This window comes from Plasmodium sp. gorilla clade G2, assembly GCF_900097015.1.
Source record: "Plasmodium sp. gorilla clade G2 genome assembly, chromosome: 8".
NCBI classification, from domain to species: Eukaryota; Apicomplexa; class Aconoidasida; order Haemosporida; family Plasmodiidae; genus Plasmodium; species Plasmodium adleri (nom. inval.).
This window is the reverse complement of record NC_041700.1, coordinates 493,978-513,880: the sequence shown is the minus strand read 5'-3', so window position 1 is coordinate 513,880 and position 19,903 is coordinate 493,978. Positions and strand designations below refer to the sequence as shown.

The window sequence follows — 19,903 nt, the reverse complement described above, 5'->3', positions numbered from 1 at the left end:
AAAAAAAAATCTCATTATTTTGTAACTTTTCTTATAAATCATCTTTTTGTACAATTTAACTTTTTCTCTTAAAAAAAATATATATAATTAAATTTGTTATTTTTTCTATAGTATTATTATTAAAATAATATAATATATATATATATATATATATATATATATATATATATATATATATATTTATAAATATATAATATATAAAAAAAAAATAAGGAATTATAAAAATATTTCCTTAAATATATATATAAATAACACTGTTAATATATATATATATTATTTTTTTTGAACTCGCATATTTAAATGTATTTATAATTAGAAGGAAAAAAAAAAAAAAAAAAAAAGTAGTCCAATTTTAAAATATGGTCAATATGTTTATAATATATCTTTTTTAAAATATATATTTATGATATATATTATTAAGCACAATAAAAATCTTATTTTATTTTACAACATTATTTATTTATAAAAAAATTATTATTTATTATATAAATGATAATATATTATTATTTATATATAAATAATGAGAATAAGCTTAAAAATTCAAATATAAAGAAACTATCTTTATAATTACATACATATATATATGTATATATATCATAGTGTACTATTTATTATTGATGCTTAATGTTTTATATTTAATATATACTTATAAATATAATATATATATAAATAAATATATATATTATATTTATATTTATATAATATTTATATGTACATTTCATTAAATTAAGGTTATTTTATGTTTATTATAAATATATATTAAATAAATTTACATTTATGTTTGTAACTTAATATAAATAATAAAAATATGTACATAGATTTTTATGTTTATCTTATATGGGAAAAAATAAAAAATAATAATTGAATATATATTTTATATGAAAAAGCATTATACATATATAATATAGTATGTTTACAAAAACAAAAAAAAAAATAAAGAGGGAAATATAATGAAATTATATATAAACAAAATTTTATAATATTTTATATTTTTTTTTTTTTTTTTTTCCTTCAAAATATTATGTTAAAAAGAAATGTATATATTTATGATATAATAATATATATATATTTTAATATATTTATAAAATATATATTATTTATATAAATATATATTTAGTGTATGAAATTATAATATATATAATATAATAATATATTATAATATATTATATTATATATTTATGTTCTTAAATAAAATAATATATTAACAAAATAAATAAAAAAAGAACAATATTGCATTATATAAATATATAATGTATATATATAACAAATATATATATAAAAATAAAAAAAATAATAATAATAAATAAAGGATAACAAATATATTATTATTTATCATATATATATATATTATATATATGTTTTTATTTATTTTTTTTTTCTTCTGATATATATTAATCTTATTCGTTTTTATTATTTTTATTGTAAAATATATAATATAAATATACATATAAATATAGTACAATAGCAAAAAATGGATAGGAGAATAGAAGCTAGAAGAAAAGAATTTAAAAAGAATTGTGATGACACAAGAAGGAAAAGAGAAGATTTAGTAGTTCAGATAAGAAAACAAACAAGAGAATGTCAATTAGAAAGTAAAAGAGCTATGGTAATGGCTAATATAGGATTTGAAGAGAATAATACATATAACCTTAATTACGCAAAAGGAAATCAAAATGATTCAACTAATGATTCCATATATAACACTTCATCAAATAATAGTTCAAACACATTAGAAATGTTAAAGAAAATTCCCACATTAGCTATAGGTGTAAGATCTAATGAATATGTAACACAATTAAATAGTACAAGGGAATTAAGAAAATTATTATCTATAGAAAAAGGGCCACCAATACAAGAAGTTATAAATTCAGGTGTTGTTCCTTATATTGTAGAATTTTTAAAATATGATGATAAAACTGATTTACAATTTGAAGCAGCTTGGGTTATAACTAATATTGCATCAGGATCACAAGAACAAACTAAGGTAGTAATTGATAATAATGCTGTTCCTCATCTTGTTAGATTATTAAGTAGTGAAAAAGAAGATGTGTGTGAACAAGCTGTTTGGGCTTTAGGAAATATTGCAGGAGATTCTGCTGAATGTAGAGAATATGTTTTAAATCAAAATTCATTACCATTATTATTAAAAATTTTACGAACTAGCCATAAAAGAACTTTAATCAGAAATGCTGCATGGACTTTATCTAACTTATGTAGAGGTAAACCTGCACCAAAATTTGAAATAGTTTCCAAGGCTTTACCAACATTAGCTGCCTTAATATATAATGATGATGAAGAAATATTGACAGATGCCTGCTGGACCCTTTCCTATTTATCAGATGGTTCAAATGAAAATATTAATTCTGTATTAGATGCAGGAGTAGCAGAAAGAGTAGTAGAATTATTAAGTCATTGCTCCTTCTTAGTTCAAACACCTGCATTAAGAACTGTTGGGAATATTGTTACAGGAGATGATTTACAAACAGATGTAGTTGTAAAATTAGGAGCAGTTCAAAAATTATCTTGTTTACTTAATTCTTCAAAAAAAAGTATTAAAAAAGAAGCATGTTGGGCTCTGTCCAATATAACTGCAGGTAATATTTCACAAATACAAGCAGTTATAGATAATAACGTTATTCCACAACTTATTAATATATTAATGAAAGAAGATTTTGAAGTGAGAAAAGAAGCTGCATGGGCTATTTCCAATGCATCTTCAGGAGGATCCGAATTACAAATTGAATATCTTGTAGAATGTGGTGCTATACATTCTCTTTCTAATTTACTAGATGTTGAAGATGCTAATATAATATCAGTTACTTTAGAGGGATTAGAAAATATTTTAGAAATGGGAGAAAATAAAAAATTAAGAGATAACTTACCAGCAAATCCATATGTACATTTATTTGAAGAATGTGATAGTGTTCATAAAATTGATGCTCTACAAGACAGAAAAGTTGATAATATTTGTAATAAAGCATGGAAAATATTATACAAATATTTCCCATTCGTTATTAATAATGAATTGAATAATGCACAAATTCCATTAAATAACGTCTTTGCAAATACTGATGATGCAGTTTTAAATAAGGATTTTACATTTGATTAAAGTAAATATTAAGCTCAATTAAATTAAATACATTAAAATATAAAAGAAAACCTCACAAATTAAAACACACAACACATATATATATATATATATATATATATATTTTGGGGGGGATATGAAGAAAAAAAAATCGTAAAATGAGGCATCCCATTTTGCATATAATATATAAAATATTTGAAGTTACAGAATAAGAAGTAAACACTTTATCATATTCAAAATATATCCATGCAGTTGAATTTATGAAATAAAAAGAAAAGTTTTTTTTTTTTTTATTTTATATGAAAATATTTCTTATGAAATATATATCGAAGAAAGAATCTATTTTATTATGTTATATATACATATATACGTATATAATTTTTTTTTTTTTTTTCCTTTTTTTTTTTTATTGAAATTCTTTTGAACCATAAATATTCTTATTATATACAAGAATATATATATATATATGTTAATATAAATCTTATATATATGAGATTATATCATTTTTATTATAATTATGTATATGTATATATATATATATATTTATATTTTTTTTTTTTTTTATCGTTTTAAAAATTTCATTTTTTACAATTTATAATTTAATAATTGAAACATACTAAAGAAGCTATAAATACTTTTTATAAAATTATATTTGGTTAATATATATATATATATATATATTAAATATTTTGAACAGCTTAATGTGTAGGACATTTATTTTAAAGGTGCAACCTTTTTTAATTAAATACAAAATGCAAGGATACGAATTTTAAATGTTGATCCCTTTTTCCAATAATTATATAATAAAGTAAAAAAAAAAAAAAAAAAAAAAAGGAATTTTTCATTATGAGATGTTATATAATATTGTAAACAGATCATTAATGTAATTTTTGAAGTTACTATATAAATTCTGCATGCAGGAGAAAAAAAAAATTTTTGGTTTTTTCTAAGTTCAATATTAAATAGACAAAAATAGTTGTTTCATTTGGAATTATCTTATACTATTTTTTTTTCTTCGTGTTTGTGTTCACACATGAAAATTTTAAAATCCTTATTTTTGGTATAAATAATAAAAAATTTGAGCATATAAAAATATGATATTAATGATATGCTATTCATGCTTATATATATATATTTTTGTTGTGTTTTTAATACTTGGTTAATATGTAAATTGTAAAACAAGACAAAAATAAAAAAGCAAAAGTTAAAATTTATTTATTTGTCTCCTTAAAATTTTGAAAGTTTCAAAGATAATTTTTCCTGTCAATATAAAAAAAAAAATATATACATTATATATATATATATATGTATTTATTTATAACGTCATTTGCTCTATACTTGAAAAAAATAATTTATTTATATATTATTTTTTATTTTACTTTTTTGGTTAAGATGTCGAACATATTGCTATATATTTTTTTTCATATATTTTTTTTCTTTTTTTGTAACCCTGTGAAGGGTGAAGGATACATTTGTGACTTTTCTTCGGAAAAATATAATATATATTTTGATGAACAGAAAGATGATGTAATATGCTATCATGAAATATATGAAGGAGATAGTATTGGAATAATTATACCTAGATATAAAGAAGGTAATGAAAATATATATATAAAAACAAATTGTTTTAATGAAGTATCATTGGAATCATCAGGAAATAATGCATTATCTATATATGATATATTTAACGATGATGAAATAACTTTATTTGATCAAAATTCGATATTTTATACTGAATATATTTCATCTATTTTACATATAAAAAAAGTGAAGAAAAATACCTATCTTCATTGTGTATTTGAAAGTAAGGATGTAAATGATTTAACTACGCATAAAGGTATAGCAAAAATTGCAATTAAAAATGTCCCAAGTAATAAGAATAATAAATTAATTAATGATGTAGATAATAATTCCCCTCTTTCGTTCAAAAATAATTTAACAAATAAACTTGTCATTGATCTGTTAAATAAAATAGATATAATTAAAGATGATAAATTGAATAATCAAAATAATGATGATAACAAATTTCTTGTTGAAGCAAAACCAGGAGATATACTTTACTTGTTAGGAATCAAAAGGAAAAATAAGAAATATGTTTTTTTCGATGAAAATTGTCCATTACATTTTGAAAGGATTGGAAGTATATATAAATATATTTTCCCGATAATAAATGAAATGGAGGAAATATATAATTGTACTTTATATGTTGATGATGATGTAAGTACAAACAAAAAAATTGTTGGTGAATTAAAAATTACTTTTGTATCTAAAAGTCCAAGTATTAGTGATATCAATATAGATGTTTTAAAAAAATATATTCATAATGATATAGAACAAAAATTATATCAACTTTTATATGGAGATATTTCAAATAACGTAAATAAATATGCAGAACAAAGTCTAGATATAAATAATACTGAAACATCTGCAATTCAATTTATGAATCTTAATGCTGATAATTGTAATAATAATGAATGTACTGAATTCTTTAATAATTCAACATGTTCGTCATATTGTGGTAAAGGATACAGATTATTAAATAGTAATAATCATATATATGATGAACAAATGGTTGTTCCTTGTTATAATGGAGAATGTAAACCAGAAGATGAAATTGAACCTTTATATATCTTTGCTCATACATCTATGGTTTTCTTCTGTATTATCTGTACCATATTAATTCTTACCATATATAATTTTATGAAAACAGAAAAAAAAAATAAAGTCAGTGATGATCCATTCATAACTTACGATTCAAATTTGAGTAAAAAGTAGATCCACCTTATAAGAAATTGTACCAGTTATAAATAAATTAATATATATATATATATATATATATATATATATATATATTAATATTTATATATGTTTATATCTTAGTACAAATGAAATGTGAAAAACAAATCCCGAACAATATTAAGAAATAAATAAACAAAAGGATTATATTTAATACTATTACACAGAAATATTATCAGAAAATACATATTCATCATATCTATTATTAATTAAAAAAAAAATTAGGATATTCCAATAATATTTTATATATTTTAAGATTACACATACACTTATTTTATTTATATATTTATTTATTTTTTTATTTTATTTTTTTTGGTTTTAAAAAATTCAACGTCAAAGAAATTTTGGAAAAACTAATTTCACAATTGGCAAAAACTAATAGATTGTATATATTTATGTATATTTATACACATATATATGTATATATTGTACATATGATCTTTTACAACCTTCATAAGAATATCATTCAACAAATGATAAAAAGAAAAGAATAAATTATAAGCATTCAAATTTATATAAATATTTTTCTATTTTTTTAATATATATATATATTTTAACGTTTATTTAATTTTAGAATAATCTAAAAAATTATTAACATTATACAATATTAAATTCTTTTAAGCCTATAAATTATATTTATATAAGATAAAAAAAAAAAAAAAAAAAAAAAAGGACATAAATAAATAAATATATATATATATTTATTTATACATGTGTATATTATTTTGTTAACACTAATACTTTTTATTGTTGTTTACAAATTCTTGTAATACGATTTCTGAACATTTCTTTTTCTTTTTTCTTTTTTTGGGGGGAGGATGGCAGTTTTCTCTTAATAATACACTGATATCCAACATTTTATATTTTATTTAATTTTATTTTTAATATTATTTTATGTTGAAACAATTTTTACCATATTAAACATCTATACTTCTTATATTCAAAAAATATATATATATATATACATATATATATACAAATGATAAAATTGTCCATATGCTTATTTTATTATAGAACACATCAGCTGTGGAAGCACAGGCTGAGTTTTTTACCAATGTATCTTCATGAAATATCAGTTATGAAGACTAAAAAGTATAAATTTGAATATATAAAAAATAGTGTAAAGGATCATTTACAGAAGATATTTTTAGAAAAGTTTATATATTTATCCTACTGCGAAGAGATAAATAATAATAAATCATCCAATGAACATACGGAAAAAAAGGGAAATATATATAGTAAGATTTGTTATTATAAATAAATATATATATATATATATATATATATATAATATTTATATGGTTCATGTTTATGCTTCTATTTTATGGTTTTCTTTGTTTCATAATTAATTCATCATATGTATATTATATAAACGTATCATTCTATACTTTTCTATTTATATAATAGGACAAAAAACTATGAAAAACACAAATCATGAATTAAATTATTCATTTAATATACCAAATAATATATATAACAGCTTTGTTACTATTCATAAATATAATAAAAAGAAAACATCATCTGAAGATAGTTTTAAAGTAGATGACTTAATATTCTTGGGATCTGGATTTATTTACAACAAAAATGGTATCCAATATAAATATGTAAAATGAAATTTTTATTGAAATATATGCATATTAATATTTGTGTTTTTATCTTTATATATTTTATATATGTTTATATATTTTTTTTTAAGGATACATTTTGACAGCTGCACATAACATTGCGGTAAGAAAATATAAATGAATATATTTATACTTATACAACCACGTATATATTACGAATTTATTTAAATATTTTTAATAGAACAAAGAAGACATATTTGTTATAAAAAATGGAGATAATTTTTTTATAGCTACAATAATAGGGTTGCATAAAGGTAATAATATATTTAATATACAGAATGGGAATATATTTGTAATCGGCATAGAACGCTGATTTATATTATGAAACGTATATAAATATATTTATATATACATACATTTTTATATTAATTTAAGAATCAGATGTTTGTGTTTTGAAAATTAATTCAAAGGAAAAACTTTCCTATATAAACTTAGGTAAAAATATATATACCATAATAAATTTTATGGAATATATTTTTTTATTATAATTTGGATTTTTAGAAATAATATTTTTATATGTTTTTCAAAAATTATCATTTTAGATACTATAAGGGATGACTTAAAACAAGGAGAAGTTGTTATTGCATATGGACAAATTCAAGTATGTTCATTTTTATGTTTATATATATAGTTATATATGCAAAGTTATATCATTTATTTATTTATTTATTTATTTATTTATTTATTTATTTAATTATTTAATTATTTTCTCTTTCCCCACATATAGAAATTTGACAAAGAAACTTGCAGTGTTGGGATAGTAAATCACCCAAAGCAAACTTTTTCTAAATTTGAAAATTTTAATGCAAAAAAACAAATAAGCTTGTATCCATTTATTCAAATTAGCAATCCTATAAATAAAGGTGCTCACTTAAAAGGGTTATTATTATATATATATTAAACATGGAATTAATATTTTATTTTATATATGTATGAATATACATATATATATATATATATTTCTAATATATTTTTTTTTTTTTAAGGTATGTCCGGTTCACCACTTATCGATCAACATGGAAATCTTGTGGGCATGATACAAAAAAAAATTGATAATTATGGGTATATAATATTTAAAAATATAATAATTAACCTAAATTATACTTACATTTAATGGATCTTTTTCTGATATATTTCTTAAATATATTATATATATATATATATTTATATTTATTTATTTATTTTTGCAGGTTGGCTTTGCCTTCTAATGTTTTAAAGAACATAGCATTATTTTTACAAAATAAGGGAAATTACAAAGAACCATCATTAGGTATATAATATTAATAATGTATAAAAAAAGAATTTCAAATTATACATTTTAAAATTATAAAAAAAACAATATATATATATAAAATATACATATTCTTTCATTTTAGGAATAATGTTTAAAGAAAAAGAATTGACTCTTAAAAACGGTTCCACCTTCAAAAAAGGTAAAACGTTTATCTCAACATATAAGAAAATTTATTTATAAATTATTATGTATACAATAACCTTCATACACACGTATATATATATATATATATATATATATATATATATATATATATATTATATTTTTTTTTTAAGAGTTAAAAATTCATAATATTGTGCCAAAATCACCTGCTGAAATTGCGGGTTTAAAAAAAGATGATATTATTTTAAGCATGAATAAAAAGATTATAAATAATATTTGTCAGGTTAGGAAATAGAAAAGAAAATTATATATGTGTATATATTTATATATTAAAAATTTTTTTTTATTATTTTTTACATTATTAATATATATATATATATATATATATATATATATATATACATATATATTTATTTATTTATATTTATCGATCTCCCATTTTCCAATATTATATTATTATAGATTCATGAAATCTTAAATAGTTCTTCGGTCAATCCCGTAGAAATTGAAATAATGCGTCATAACAAAAAACAAAAAATGAAGGTAAGTTAATTAAAATGAAGATAAAACATAAAAATGGAAAATATAAATAAATATATATATATATATTTTTTATATTATACAAAAATTTTTATTTTTTATGTATGTTATAAAATCATGATTAGTATTTATATTTAAAAATATATTATATTACATTTGATCTTTATTCAAATGTTCAAATTATGTTTTATAAATAGTAATAAACATACAACTAATACACATGTGAACATTTGCATATATTTTATTTATTTTAATGTTTTAGGTCAAATATTGATAATAACTTATTTATTATGTTCTTAAATTATAAAATTCAATAACATGTTTTGATAAATGCCAAATAAAGGAAAAAGTTCTTATTTTTTATATATATTTTATCTGACAGTCTTTATTAATTTGATGTGTATTCATGGTTACATACAAAAGAAAATTTATATTAAATCATTGCCAAATCACAAACCTCCATTGTATAAAAGTAATATTATGAGTAAAATAACACAGCTATATATATATATATATATATATATATATATTTACGTTATATACCTATTCATTTTGATACACGGATATATGTTGGCTTGAAAGCGCATTGATATCATTTGGTTATATATATATATATATGTGTGAATAAATTTTTATTTTTAGCTAATAATAATAATGATAATAATAAAGAGGACTTGGAATATAAACTTTATAAAAATATCAGCTTTAATAAAATAAAAACAAACCTAAAAAATTTATTAGTTGTAAACAAAAATATTAATATATCAGACATTAAATATTTTTCCTGCATCGGTTAGAAAAAAAAAAAAATAATATATATATAGAAACAAAGTAGAAATAACAATAACACATTATATACTTACATATATTTTTTTTTTGTTGTACATATATTTTTACCATTTATTTTATGTATAATGTCATTTATTTTTATTTTATTTTTTTTGTTAAAGGCAAATTTCATGATTATGAAAAGATTGAAAATTATGGAGTAAATGAAATTTGCATATTAGGAAGAAGTAATGTTGGAAAGTCTACTTTTCTTCGAAATTTTATAAGATATTTATTAAAAATAAATGAAAATAAAGATATTAAAGTTTCCAAGAATAGTGGATGTACAAGATCTATAAATCTATATTCTTTTGAAAATGAAAAAAGAAAACGATTATTTATTATAACTGATATGCCAGGTTTAGGATATGCTGAAGGGATAGGCAAAAAAAAAATGGATTATTTAAGGAAAAATTTGGATGATTATATCTTTTTAAGAAACCAAATTTGTTTGTTCTTTATCTTAATTGATATGAGTGTAGATGTACAGAGAATAGATTTATCTCTAGTGGATATGATAAAGTAATATTTATAATGCTAATTAAAAATTATATATATATATATATATATATATATATATAATTATTTATTTATTCTTTTATTAATTTTGCAAAATTTTTAGAAGAACCAATGTTCCCTTTCGTGTTATATGTACAAAGAGTGACAAATATGATTCAAACTTAGATGGGAGACTGAATGCAATCAAAAATTTTTATAACCTTGATAAAATTCCTATACCTATTTCAAAATTTTCCAAAACAAACTAGTAATATAATAATAACCAAAAGTATTAATATATACATAAAATATATATATTATATATATATATATATATATTATGATATTCAAATTTTTTACTTTTTTTTTTTTTTTTTTTTTTTTTTGTTTTCAGTATAAATATATTCAAGGAAATTCAATATCACTGTAATTTAGACAAATAAATTTTCTTATCTTTTAATTTTTATTATTATTTATTTATTTTATTTTTTTTTTTTTTCTGTCTTTATTAATGTTTTTATATTATGTAATTATAAAAATATGCAAAAACAAAAATTTTAAAAATTAAAAAGTTTATTTTATTTTGCATAAATAAATAAACAAGAATGTATAACTATATATTATGTATATGTATATTTTGTTTATTATATATATTATTTTTTTATTTATTATATTTTTTATTTTTTTGTATAAAATAACTTATATAAAAATTATATTACCATGTTAAAATAAATAAAAAAAAAAAATATATTAACATGACATCATATTAATATATGAAAAACAAATATAAAGAAATATCCATTTAAAATTATATTTACACATTTTATGTGAAATAATTTAGCTCTCCTTTATATAAGTCCAAAATATTTAACTGTTCTTCTGTAAATATTTGCTTATATTTGTATTCCCATTCATCCTTATGTGTTCTTAAAAAGTTTTGAATACACTTTTCTATCTCTTTTTTTATAACATGTGAAGAACTGTTAGACAATTTTGCTACACTTACTAATATATTTGGTAACCATGAGGGTATGTAATTGGGGAATGAATTAACAATACTTATAAGTGCATAAATAGAAACAGTTTTTTTTTTGTCTATGGTTTTTAATGATGTTTCTTTAGATATGGAAGGTAATTTTTGTAAATTTTTATGGTCATTTATTAGGGATAGAAAATAGCTCGAAAACAATTGAAGTGTGTTATTATCATAATAACAAAAGACAGATGATAAAATATCACGTGATAAATTTTGAATTTCAACATAACTATCAACTAATAATGATATAAATATATTTAAAAGAAAAGAATTTTCTTTTTTATTATAAAAGAAAATACAATAATACAAATGAAAATAATAGCAAAATTGTAAGGCACAATTTCTTATTTTCCAATTAGATTTGTTAATTAAATCACTTATGTTTTTAATAACTAAGGTCCCTATATCTTCTTCTAATAGAATATTTAAATTATCCACTTGATCAGTTAAACAAATATTATTATTATTATTATTATTATTATTATTATTACCATTTTTATTATTATCATTATTTATATCATATATTTGTATATTATTGTTACTACAATTTATTATATCAAATTTGAATAAATATAAAGATGGGCATAAAAAACAATTGATTGCTTTACTAACCAATCCGTTTATAAACACGTCAACCAGCTGAAATGATAACATGAACATCTTTAAAAATATAATACTTAAATTGTTAAATATGTACATACATTTATTATTAAATGCTGTAAGTGTTAAATATGCATATGTTTCTAAGGTATATATATATTTCGACTGTTTTGATAAGCTTATACTATTTTGCTGTAAATATGTAATAACATTGTTAGCTGATGTATAGAAAAATAATAAAATATTATAATACATACATTTCAAATGTTCATAATGCTTATTGTCATATAAGACATATAACATATAACAGAATACATCACCTATAACTTGTCTAACTGCTATGTTATCATTTTCAACTAATTTTAAAAAATTCATTAAGCTGTTATCCAATATGTAAACATTTTTATGAAGACTATATAAAAGCATAATATCTAATAATTGCATTTTTTTCTTAAATGTTACATTAGATATATCTTGAACATTAAATGTTAAACAGAAATCAAATAACTTATTATATAAATGAATATGTTTCTTTTTTATATTAATAAATAACAAATGAAAACAATATATCCATACATTAAATACTTCGATATTTACCATGACAATTTCTTTTTCTAATAAGTTTACTATAACATTTATTATATCTTCAGCTTCTTCTTTATTTTTTAGTTTTCTTAAAGATAAAAGTAAAGGGCACAATAATGATATAAATGCACATTTATATTCATTATCAGAATAATGCATATTCATTTGTAATTCTTTTAATATTATAAGTACCATTTCAATGTATTTCAACTTACAATTTTTGACATTTAAATTTTCAGTATATGTAATATTATTAATTGATTCTTTTTCATTATCATTACCACTAACATCACTTGTTTTATGACTTATCATATTTTCATTACAAGAAATATGATTTATTACATTTTCTTCTAAATTATGTTCGTTTATATGATCTGCAATAAATTCCCCTTTATTATTTTCATTATGTGTGCTTATACATTCAATTGTATGTGCACCTACATTTTCGTTTATATTTTGTTCTTCATGTTGTTGTTTTAAATCCATATTGTAATTTTCATCCTTCATCAAATTTTCCATTGCACGCAAACGAGCCTCTTTTTCTTGGATTTCTTCAAAATAACTATTTTGTAGATTAACTAAAAATTCAAAGAAGACATAATAAGAATAGAAATCCTTTAGATACGTTTCACTTATTTGTGTAAAACCCTTGAATGGCTTTTGAATTTTGGACAAATTAATTATTATAGCATTCATACTATTATTTTTTTTCTTGCTTTTTAAATTTTTATATATACATATATCAATAAAATTTTTATAAATTTTATCTGTTTCAAATATGAGTGCTATATGTTTAGGCATAACATCTTTCAAATGAAGATCATTTAAATATTTCAACATTTTAATTAATCCACAAAATGCTAAATTATATACATGAACATTTTTTTTGATAGACAAATTTTCTATTAAATAATTAAAATAAAATTCACAATAATTTTCTATTACAAAATTATTAAAACAAATTAAAAATGACATAATAACAATTTGTGAATATACATTATTCTTTTTTTCACTTTCTTCCTTTAAACGTAAAAAAAGTTTATTGATTTTTTTCTTTTTTTTCTTTTCTTCTACACTTTTTTTAATAAATCTATTATTAATAATGGAATAAACTAACTTCATACATTTCATAGTTATATCTTCTTTTTGTATATCTAATCTTAAAATTTTAATAATAATTTTAAGAAACTTTTTCAATATATGCACATCAGTACTAATTTTTTTTATTAAACCCATATTGTTTATAATGCTTACTATTATTCCATTAAATGAGCTAATACATTTATTTTCATAATAATCATTATTATTTAAATCATTTAAACTTTTTAAGGAACTCCATTTATTAATCGATTCATTATTAATATTATTATTATCATCATATTCTTTGGATGCATTACTTTCTTTTACAAATTCAGTATTGTTAATATGTTCCGATGTGTTTTCAACAGAACTTTCCTCCTCATAATTTTTCTCTGTATGCATATTTTCTTTATTTATTGCATCCCTTTTCATATTTTGCTCTTTTAATTCTCCTTCATTTGAATGATCCAATGTTTTCTTGTTTTGTATAACATAACCTTTGGTAAGTAAATACAACTTAATGTAATTTTTCAAATAAAAGGCACACGTTTTTAAAAACGAGACCTTAATCATTTTAAAAGATGGCAAAATTAATTTAATTGTATTTTGAGCATAGGATCGCACTTGAGAATAAATAGATAAATTAATATAGAATAAAATATTACATAATTGTTTTCTAAATCCACGAAAAGCATAATTTTTTTTTCTTTGTTTTAATCTTTCATTAAATAAATAAAATATATTATTAATATATTGACTTTTTATTATATCATAATTATAACTATAAGGATAAATATTATATGTAAATGATAATACACTATTAATATATTCATTATATAAACTTGAGTTTGCATTTTCATTACATTTTAATAATAAGAAATGTATGTTCTTAATCATTTTCCTTTGAACTTTTGCATCAGCTTTTATATCTTTTTCTCTATTATTTATAACTGTATTATAAAATTGTTCTTTTAATTTTTTCAGTTCATTTTTATTATCTATATTTTGGGTAATTTTTTCATTCGAACTGTTCTCAGTCTTTTCTTCATTGTCATTACATGTACGAATAAATGGGGACATATCCAAAATATTTGAAGGTATTTTTAATACGTGTGAAGATAACGTAATAACAATTTCTGATATATATACATATAAAAAGAAAGATAATTTCGAATTAATAACATGACATTTGGTTAATAAATTATTATAATTATATCTTTCATCTGGATATAGAAAACTCGTTGGTTTAATTATACATTTTATTACTTTATATATTCTTGATATAACATTAGCATATGTTAGGGAAAATTTCCATTCAATTTTCTCCCTATTTTCACCTAACTTTCTTTTTTCAATATACCTTACAATATTAGGTGTATTCAATGGTATATCACATTGAATTAGTAAGTCTATTAAATAATCCAAAAGGAAAAAAATAAACTTTTTGCCTACCTTTATATCTTCTAATAATGGTGTTTTCCATTTGATTAATTCGTTTGTATCATTTAATTGGTTTGGTACTACATTTGTATCATTTAATTGGTTTGGTGATACTTTTTTATGATTCAATGTATTTTCATAATATACAATGACATGCCATGGTATTCCCCAATAAGCTGCTGTACATAATTTTTCCTTATTACTCATTTTTTCATTTATTGAAAAACATGAATAATCCATTATGGTTACACTAAAATTATATTCTAAAAATCTATATATAATTTTACATATATATTTGAATACAGTAATATTATCTTCAACTATATATATTTTAATTAATTGATATATATCTTCTACATTGAGATATTCACTTTTTGCTTTTCTCATTAAACTTGATAAAAACTGTAAATAACATTTTACAGTATCATCATTTGCATATTCATTTTTCGTATAAACATAATATTCTTCTAATTCGTTAGATTCTAAAGATGTTTGTAGACCTTTTGATGTTTCATTATTCACTTTATTCATATTATTATTTTCAGTGGATAATATAATTGTTCTTTTCTTTTTCTTTTTTGTTATCAATTTTTTATAAAAGGCATTAAACAAAAGATCAAATATTTTTTTATTTTCTACTAAACTTATAGCATATGGTATAATAGATAGAAATTTGGAATTTTCTAATTCGATATTATTTAGAAATCTTTGACTTAAATCATATACTATATCATGATCTAAATGAATAAACAAAGAAATCATTGTAGTCTTTAATCCTGTATATAAATCATTTTCTATTTTATTTTCTTTATTATCTCCATTTTGTTTTTTACTATCTTTACTTTTTTGACTCTTGGAAAATTTTATAAAATACAGAATTTTATCAAAAAATTCATATACCCAATAACACATATAATCAATCAATTCTTTTCTTTCTATTAATAATTTTTTTATATCTTCATTATTTAACATTTTGTTATTATCCTTACTATATAAAGCTATCATTTTTTTATATTCATCAATAGCTAAAGAATAATCATCATTTGTAGAACTATCTAATTTTACAATAGATATGTAAGAAAATAAAATGCTGAGGAAAGAAAATATTGTAAAACTTTTATACACATCACATATATCTATACCCATATTCATAACATATAAGATATCTTTTAAATATTTTGATTTATATTTTATTAATAATGGTAATAACAAACATAAAGATAATAGACAATTACATATTTGTGTTGAAATATTAACATTCATTAAACAATCCATTATTTTCTTAACAAATGTATCTAAGCAATTTATATCAATAACACATAAATGTTTTAAAATATTTTCAAATAAACTAATTCCTTTATTACTTTTTGGAAACATCCCTTGTACAGCTAAGGCCATAAATTTCTCAATTACAAACTTTTTATCATCTTCCATAATAAAATAATTATTAACATAATCATTCATATATTTTTGTTCTAAATATTCATTATTTGTATTAGTATCATCAAGATATGAATTCTCATTTATTTTGTTATTTTCCATTTCTTTACAAACTTCCGTTTTTTCATTCATTTGTTTTAAATACATTTCTTCTCTTTTCATTTTTCTAATAAAACAATATAAGAAGGAATTAATAAATAAATTGATATTCCCGATATGTTTTCCTATATTGGATGGATGTATATGTGGCATAAATAATGAGGTAATAATATTTAGATATTCGTATGTATCTATGTTTGTAAATAAGGGGAAAAAATTATCCTCAAGAAAATTATGATTATCATTATTAGTATTATTATTATTATTATTATTATACATAAAATTTGTGTTGCTACCATTTGTATTCATTTCTGTCATGGTAAAATTTTTCTCATTCATGGTGGAAAGAAATTTATATAATAATTCTTGGGAATTTTGTTCATTATTATTAGATGAATTATGATTTCCTTTTTTATATTTCTTGTTCAACAAAAAAACAAAAATTTTCGAAATAACTTTGACTACACTTTCGTTATCATTAACTAACAAATTGTAATCTTCTGGTATAAAATATTTAGATGAATTTAATTGTACATTACTAGGTAATTTTATATAAAATAAAAATAGAAAGTAAATTACATGAATAATTTCTTGCATTTCATTTTCGATATTTAAATTATATATATATGCATATTTTAAACCTTTATATATGATATTAACAAATGCATAATTAATAGAATTCCAATTAATTCGTCTTATTTTTTTATAAAGATAAAGTACCTTTTTATATTTAATTAATTTAAAACACAAATCATGCGAACTTAATTGACTCAGTAAAACATAATTTAAAAATATGGTATTATATCTTGTACATACTTCAAAATCTTTTATATCACATACTGATTTGTCTATATTCAAATAGTTATTCTCCATTTCTCTTTTTTCTATTAATGAATTATCATATTCATTCATAATATTATCATTATTTTTTATATTTGGATTTTTTTCTAACATATCACAAAAAACATTTTGTCCATCATTATTAATATTTATAATATTATCAGCCTTAATATATTCTTCATCACAATTTGTATTATAATCATCATTATTATTATGTATATTTTTTCTATCATTTAATTTTCTATTTATTATGAAAATAGCATTATTCTTATCAAAATAATCTTCTTCTGAAAACAAACCTTTTTTATTGTTACTATCTACATATTCTTCATATAAATATGAATAGTCATTATTTAAAGCAAATTCTACTAATAAATTATGTACATCAATATTGTAATAACAAAAATATTTTATATGGTTTAAAAGGTTTAGTATAGCACCCATATAACTTTTATATGAATTATGGCTAAATTCATCATGTTTATTATTATTATTATTATTATTATTATTATTATTATTATTATTGTTGTTGTTGCTGTTGTTGTTATTACTTAAATATTCATAAAGTAAATTGAACAAATATTTATAATCAATAATATTGAATATACATTTCTGAACATATAAACGAAAACTTTCATCCTTCCCATTAATTATAACCTCTTCATTTAAAAATGTTTCATCTTCACTGTTTTTATTTTTTTCATATATTCCATCACAGGTAACATACACATCATTAAATACATTAAACTTGTTTTCATTAATACTACTGTCTACTTCACTCTCTTCATGTAAATTTTGATATTCATCATAATAACTATCACTCATATGAGCATAAGAATTATTAGTACAATCACTTTCCATACCTTTGTCAAAATGATTAGGTTCCATAGAATTAGCTACATTTTCATTTTCCCCATTATTTTCTTCTTTCAAAATTAATTTTCTATCATATTCAAAAAAGAAATCATATAAAATATATTTTTTAATATTCTTAAATATACTAGAAATACATTGACAAATATAACACTTTAAATTTGGACTGATACTTTTATTTTGTAATGAATTCCATAAATATCGAATCATAAAAATGTAAAAATGAAACGACTTGTACTTTTTCGTATTTATTACCTCATATGTATTAAATAGTTTTATGACTGATGCAACATTATAAGAATTTTTTTTTTTTAAAAATACTATTCTTTTTATTTCACTAAGTATTTCATATTTTTCTTTATTTACATTTGCCTTGATATTTTTCGGTAAAAAATTAGTGTAATCATTTAATTCTCTAAACACATCAAGCATTTTTCAATTCAGTGTGTAAAAATAATCAAATATAAAGGATAAAACAAAAATGAAAGATTTCACGTAATAATATTATATGATGTATAAGTTTTTTTTTTTTTTTTTTACATGTGGTTTCTTATTTTTTTATTTTGACATGATATAAACATATATATATATATATATATATATATAACTGTTAATATGTATAAAAAAAAAAAAAATCGTATCCCCTCTTATTTTATTTTTATAATTCGAATATTTTTCATATATAATGAATAAATAATTTTTCAGATAAAGGGAAAAAAATATATATATATTATTATTTCTAATAAGGTGTAACTTTATACGTAAACGTTTCCTTTTTCAAAAAAAAAAAAAAAAAATTAAAAATAATAATTAAAATATATAATATATAAATATATTTTTTAATTTTTCCTTATTTAAGTAAAAACAATATGTATTTATTTATAACAATAAATATGATAATCTTTAAAATATATATATTATATATATATATATATATATATATATACATAACGTATTTTTTTTTTTTTTTTTTTTTTTTTTTTTTTTTTTATTTATTGACTACTTTATAGTTCATATACGTATTCATTTATAGTACACTTTTTTTTAATAAATATATCATGCTTTTATATAATTTTCTTTAATAATTGTTTTAATTCTACATAAAAAACACATATATATCTGTTTAAATTATAAAAAGA

General features: G+C 19.2%; 5 protein-coding genes across 5 annotated transcripts; 4 read left to right on the top strand and 1 right to left on the bottom strand.

The window, feature by feature from the left end:
* Positions 1–1,471: 1,471 nt before the first annotated feature.
* On the top strand, positions 1,472–3,109 carry PADL01_0811600 (karyopherin alpha; the record flags this gene model as incomplete). The annotated part of the gene is made up of 1 exon (XM_028681456.1): positions 1,472–3,109. The coding sequence occupies one exon, from the start codon at positions 1,472–1,474 to the stop codon at positions 3,107–3,109; it is 1,638 nt and encodes a 545-aa protein (XP_028537832.1).
* Positions 3,110–4,480: 1,371 nt separating this feature from the next.
* PADL01_0811500 (sporozoite surface protein 3, putative) lies at positions 4,481–5,863 on the top strand (the record flags this gene model as incomplete). The annotated part of the gene is made up of 1 exon (XM_028681455.1): positions 4,481–5,863. The coding sequence occupies one exon, from the start codon at positions 4,481–4,483 to the stop codon at positions 5,861–5,863; it is 1,383 nt and encodes a 460-aa protein (XP_028537831.1).
* Positions 5,864–6,863: 1,000 nt separating this feature from the next.
* On the top strand, positions 6,864–9,719 carry PADL01_0811400 (trypsin-like serine protease, putative; the record flags this gene model as incomplete). The annotated part of the gene is made up of 13 exons (XM_028681454.1): positions 6,864–7,122; positions 7,292–7,471; positions 7,581–7,612; positions 7,691–7,763; positions 7,885–7,944; positions 8,052–8,110; positions 8,237–8,372; positions 8,496–8,571; positions 8,700–8,779; positions 8,886–8,942; positions 9,079–9,188; positions 9,368–9,448; positions 9,708–9,719. 13 exons carry the CDS (start codon positions 6,864–6,866, stop codon positions 9,717–9,719), a joined length of 1,215 nt encoding a protein of 404 aa, XP_028537830.1.
* A 56-nt stretch (positions 9,720–9,775) lies between these two features.
* On the top strand, positions 9,776–11,214 carry PADL01_0811300 (GTPase, putative; the record flags this gene model as incomplete). Its single annotated transcript, XM_028681453.1, has 5 exons — positions 9,776–9,917; positions 10,088–10,237; positions 10,396–10,795; positions 10,896–11,039; positions 11,166–11,214. 5 exons carry the CDS (start codon positions 9,776–9,778, stop codon positions 11,212–11,214), a joined length of 885 nt encoding a protein of 294 aa, XP_028537829.1.
* A 380-nt stretch (positions 11,215–11,594) lies between these two features.
* On the bottom strand, positions 11,595–19,196 carry PADL01_0811200 (conserved Plasmodium protein, unknown function; the record flags this gene model as incomplete). The annotated part of the gene is made up of 1 exon (XM_028681452.1): positions 11,595–19,196. One exon carries the CDS (start codon positions 19,194–19,196, stop codon positions 11,595–11,597), a length of 7,602 nt encoding a protein of 2,533 aa, XP_028537828.1.
* Positions 19,197–19,903: the final 707 nt, after the last annotated feature.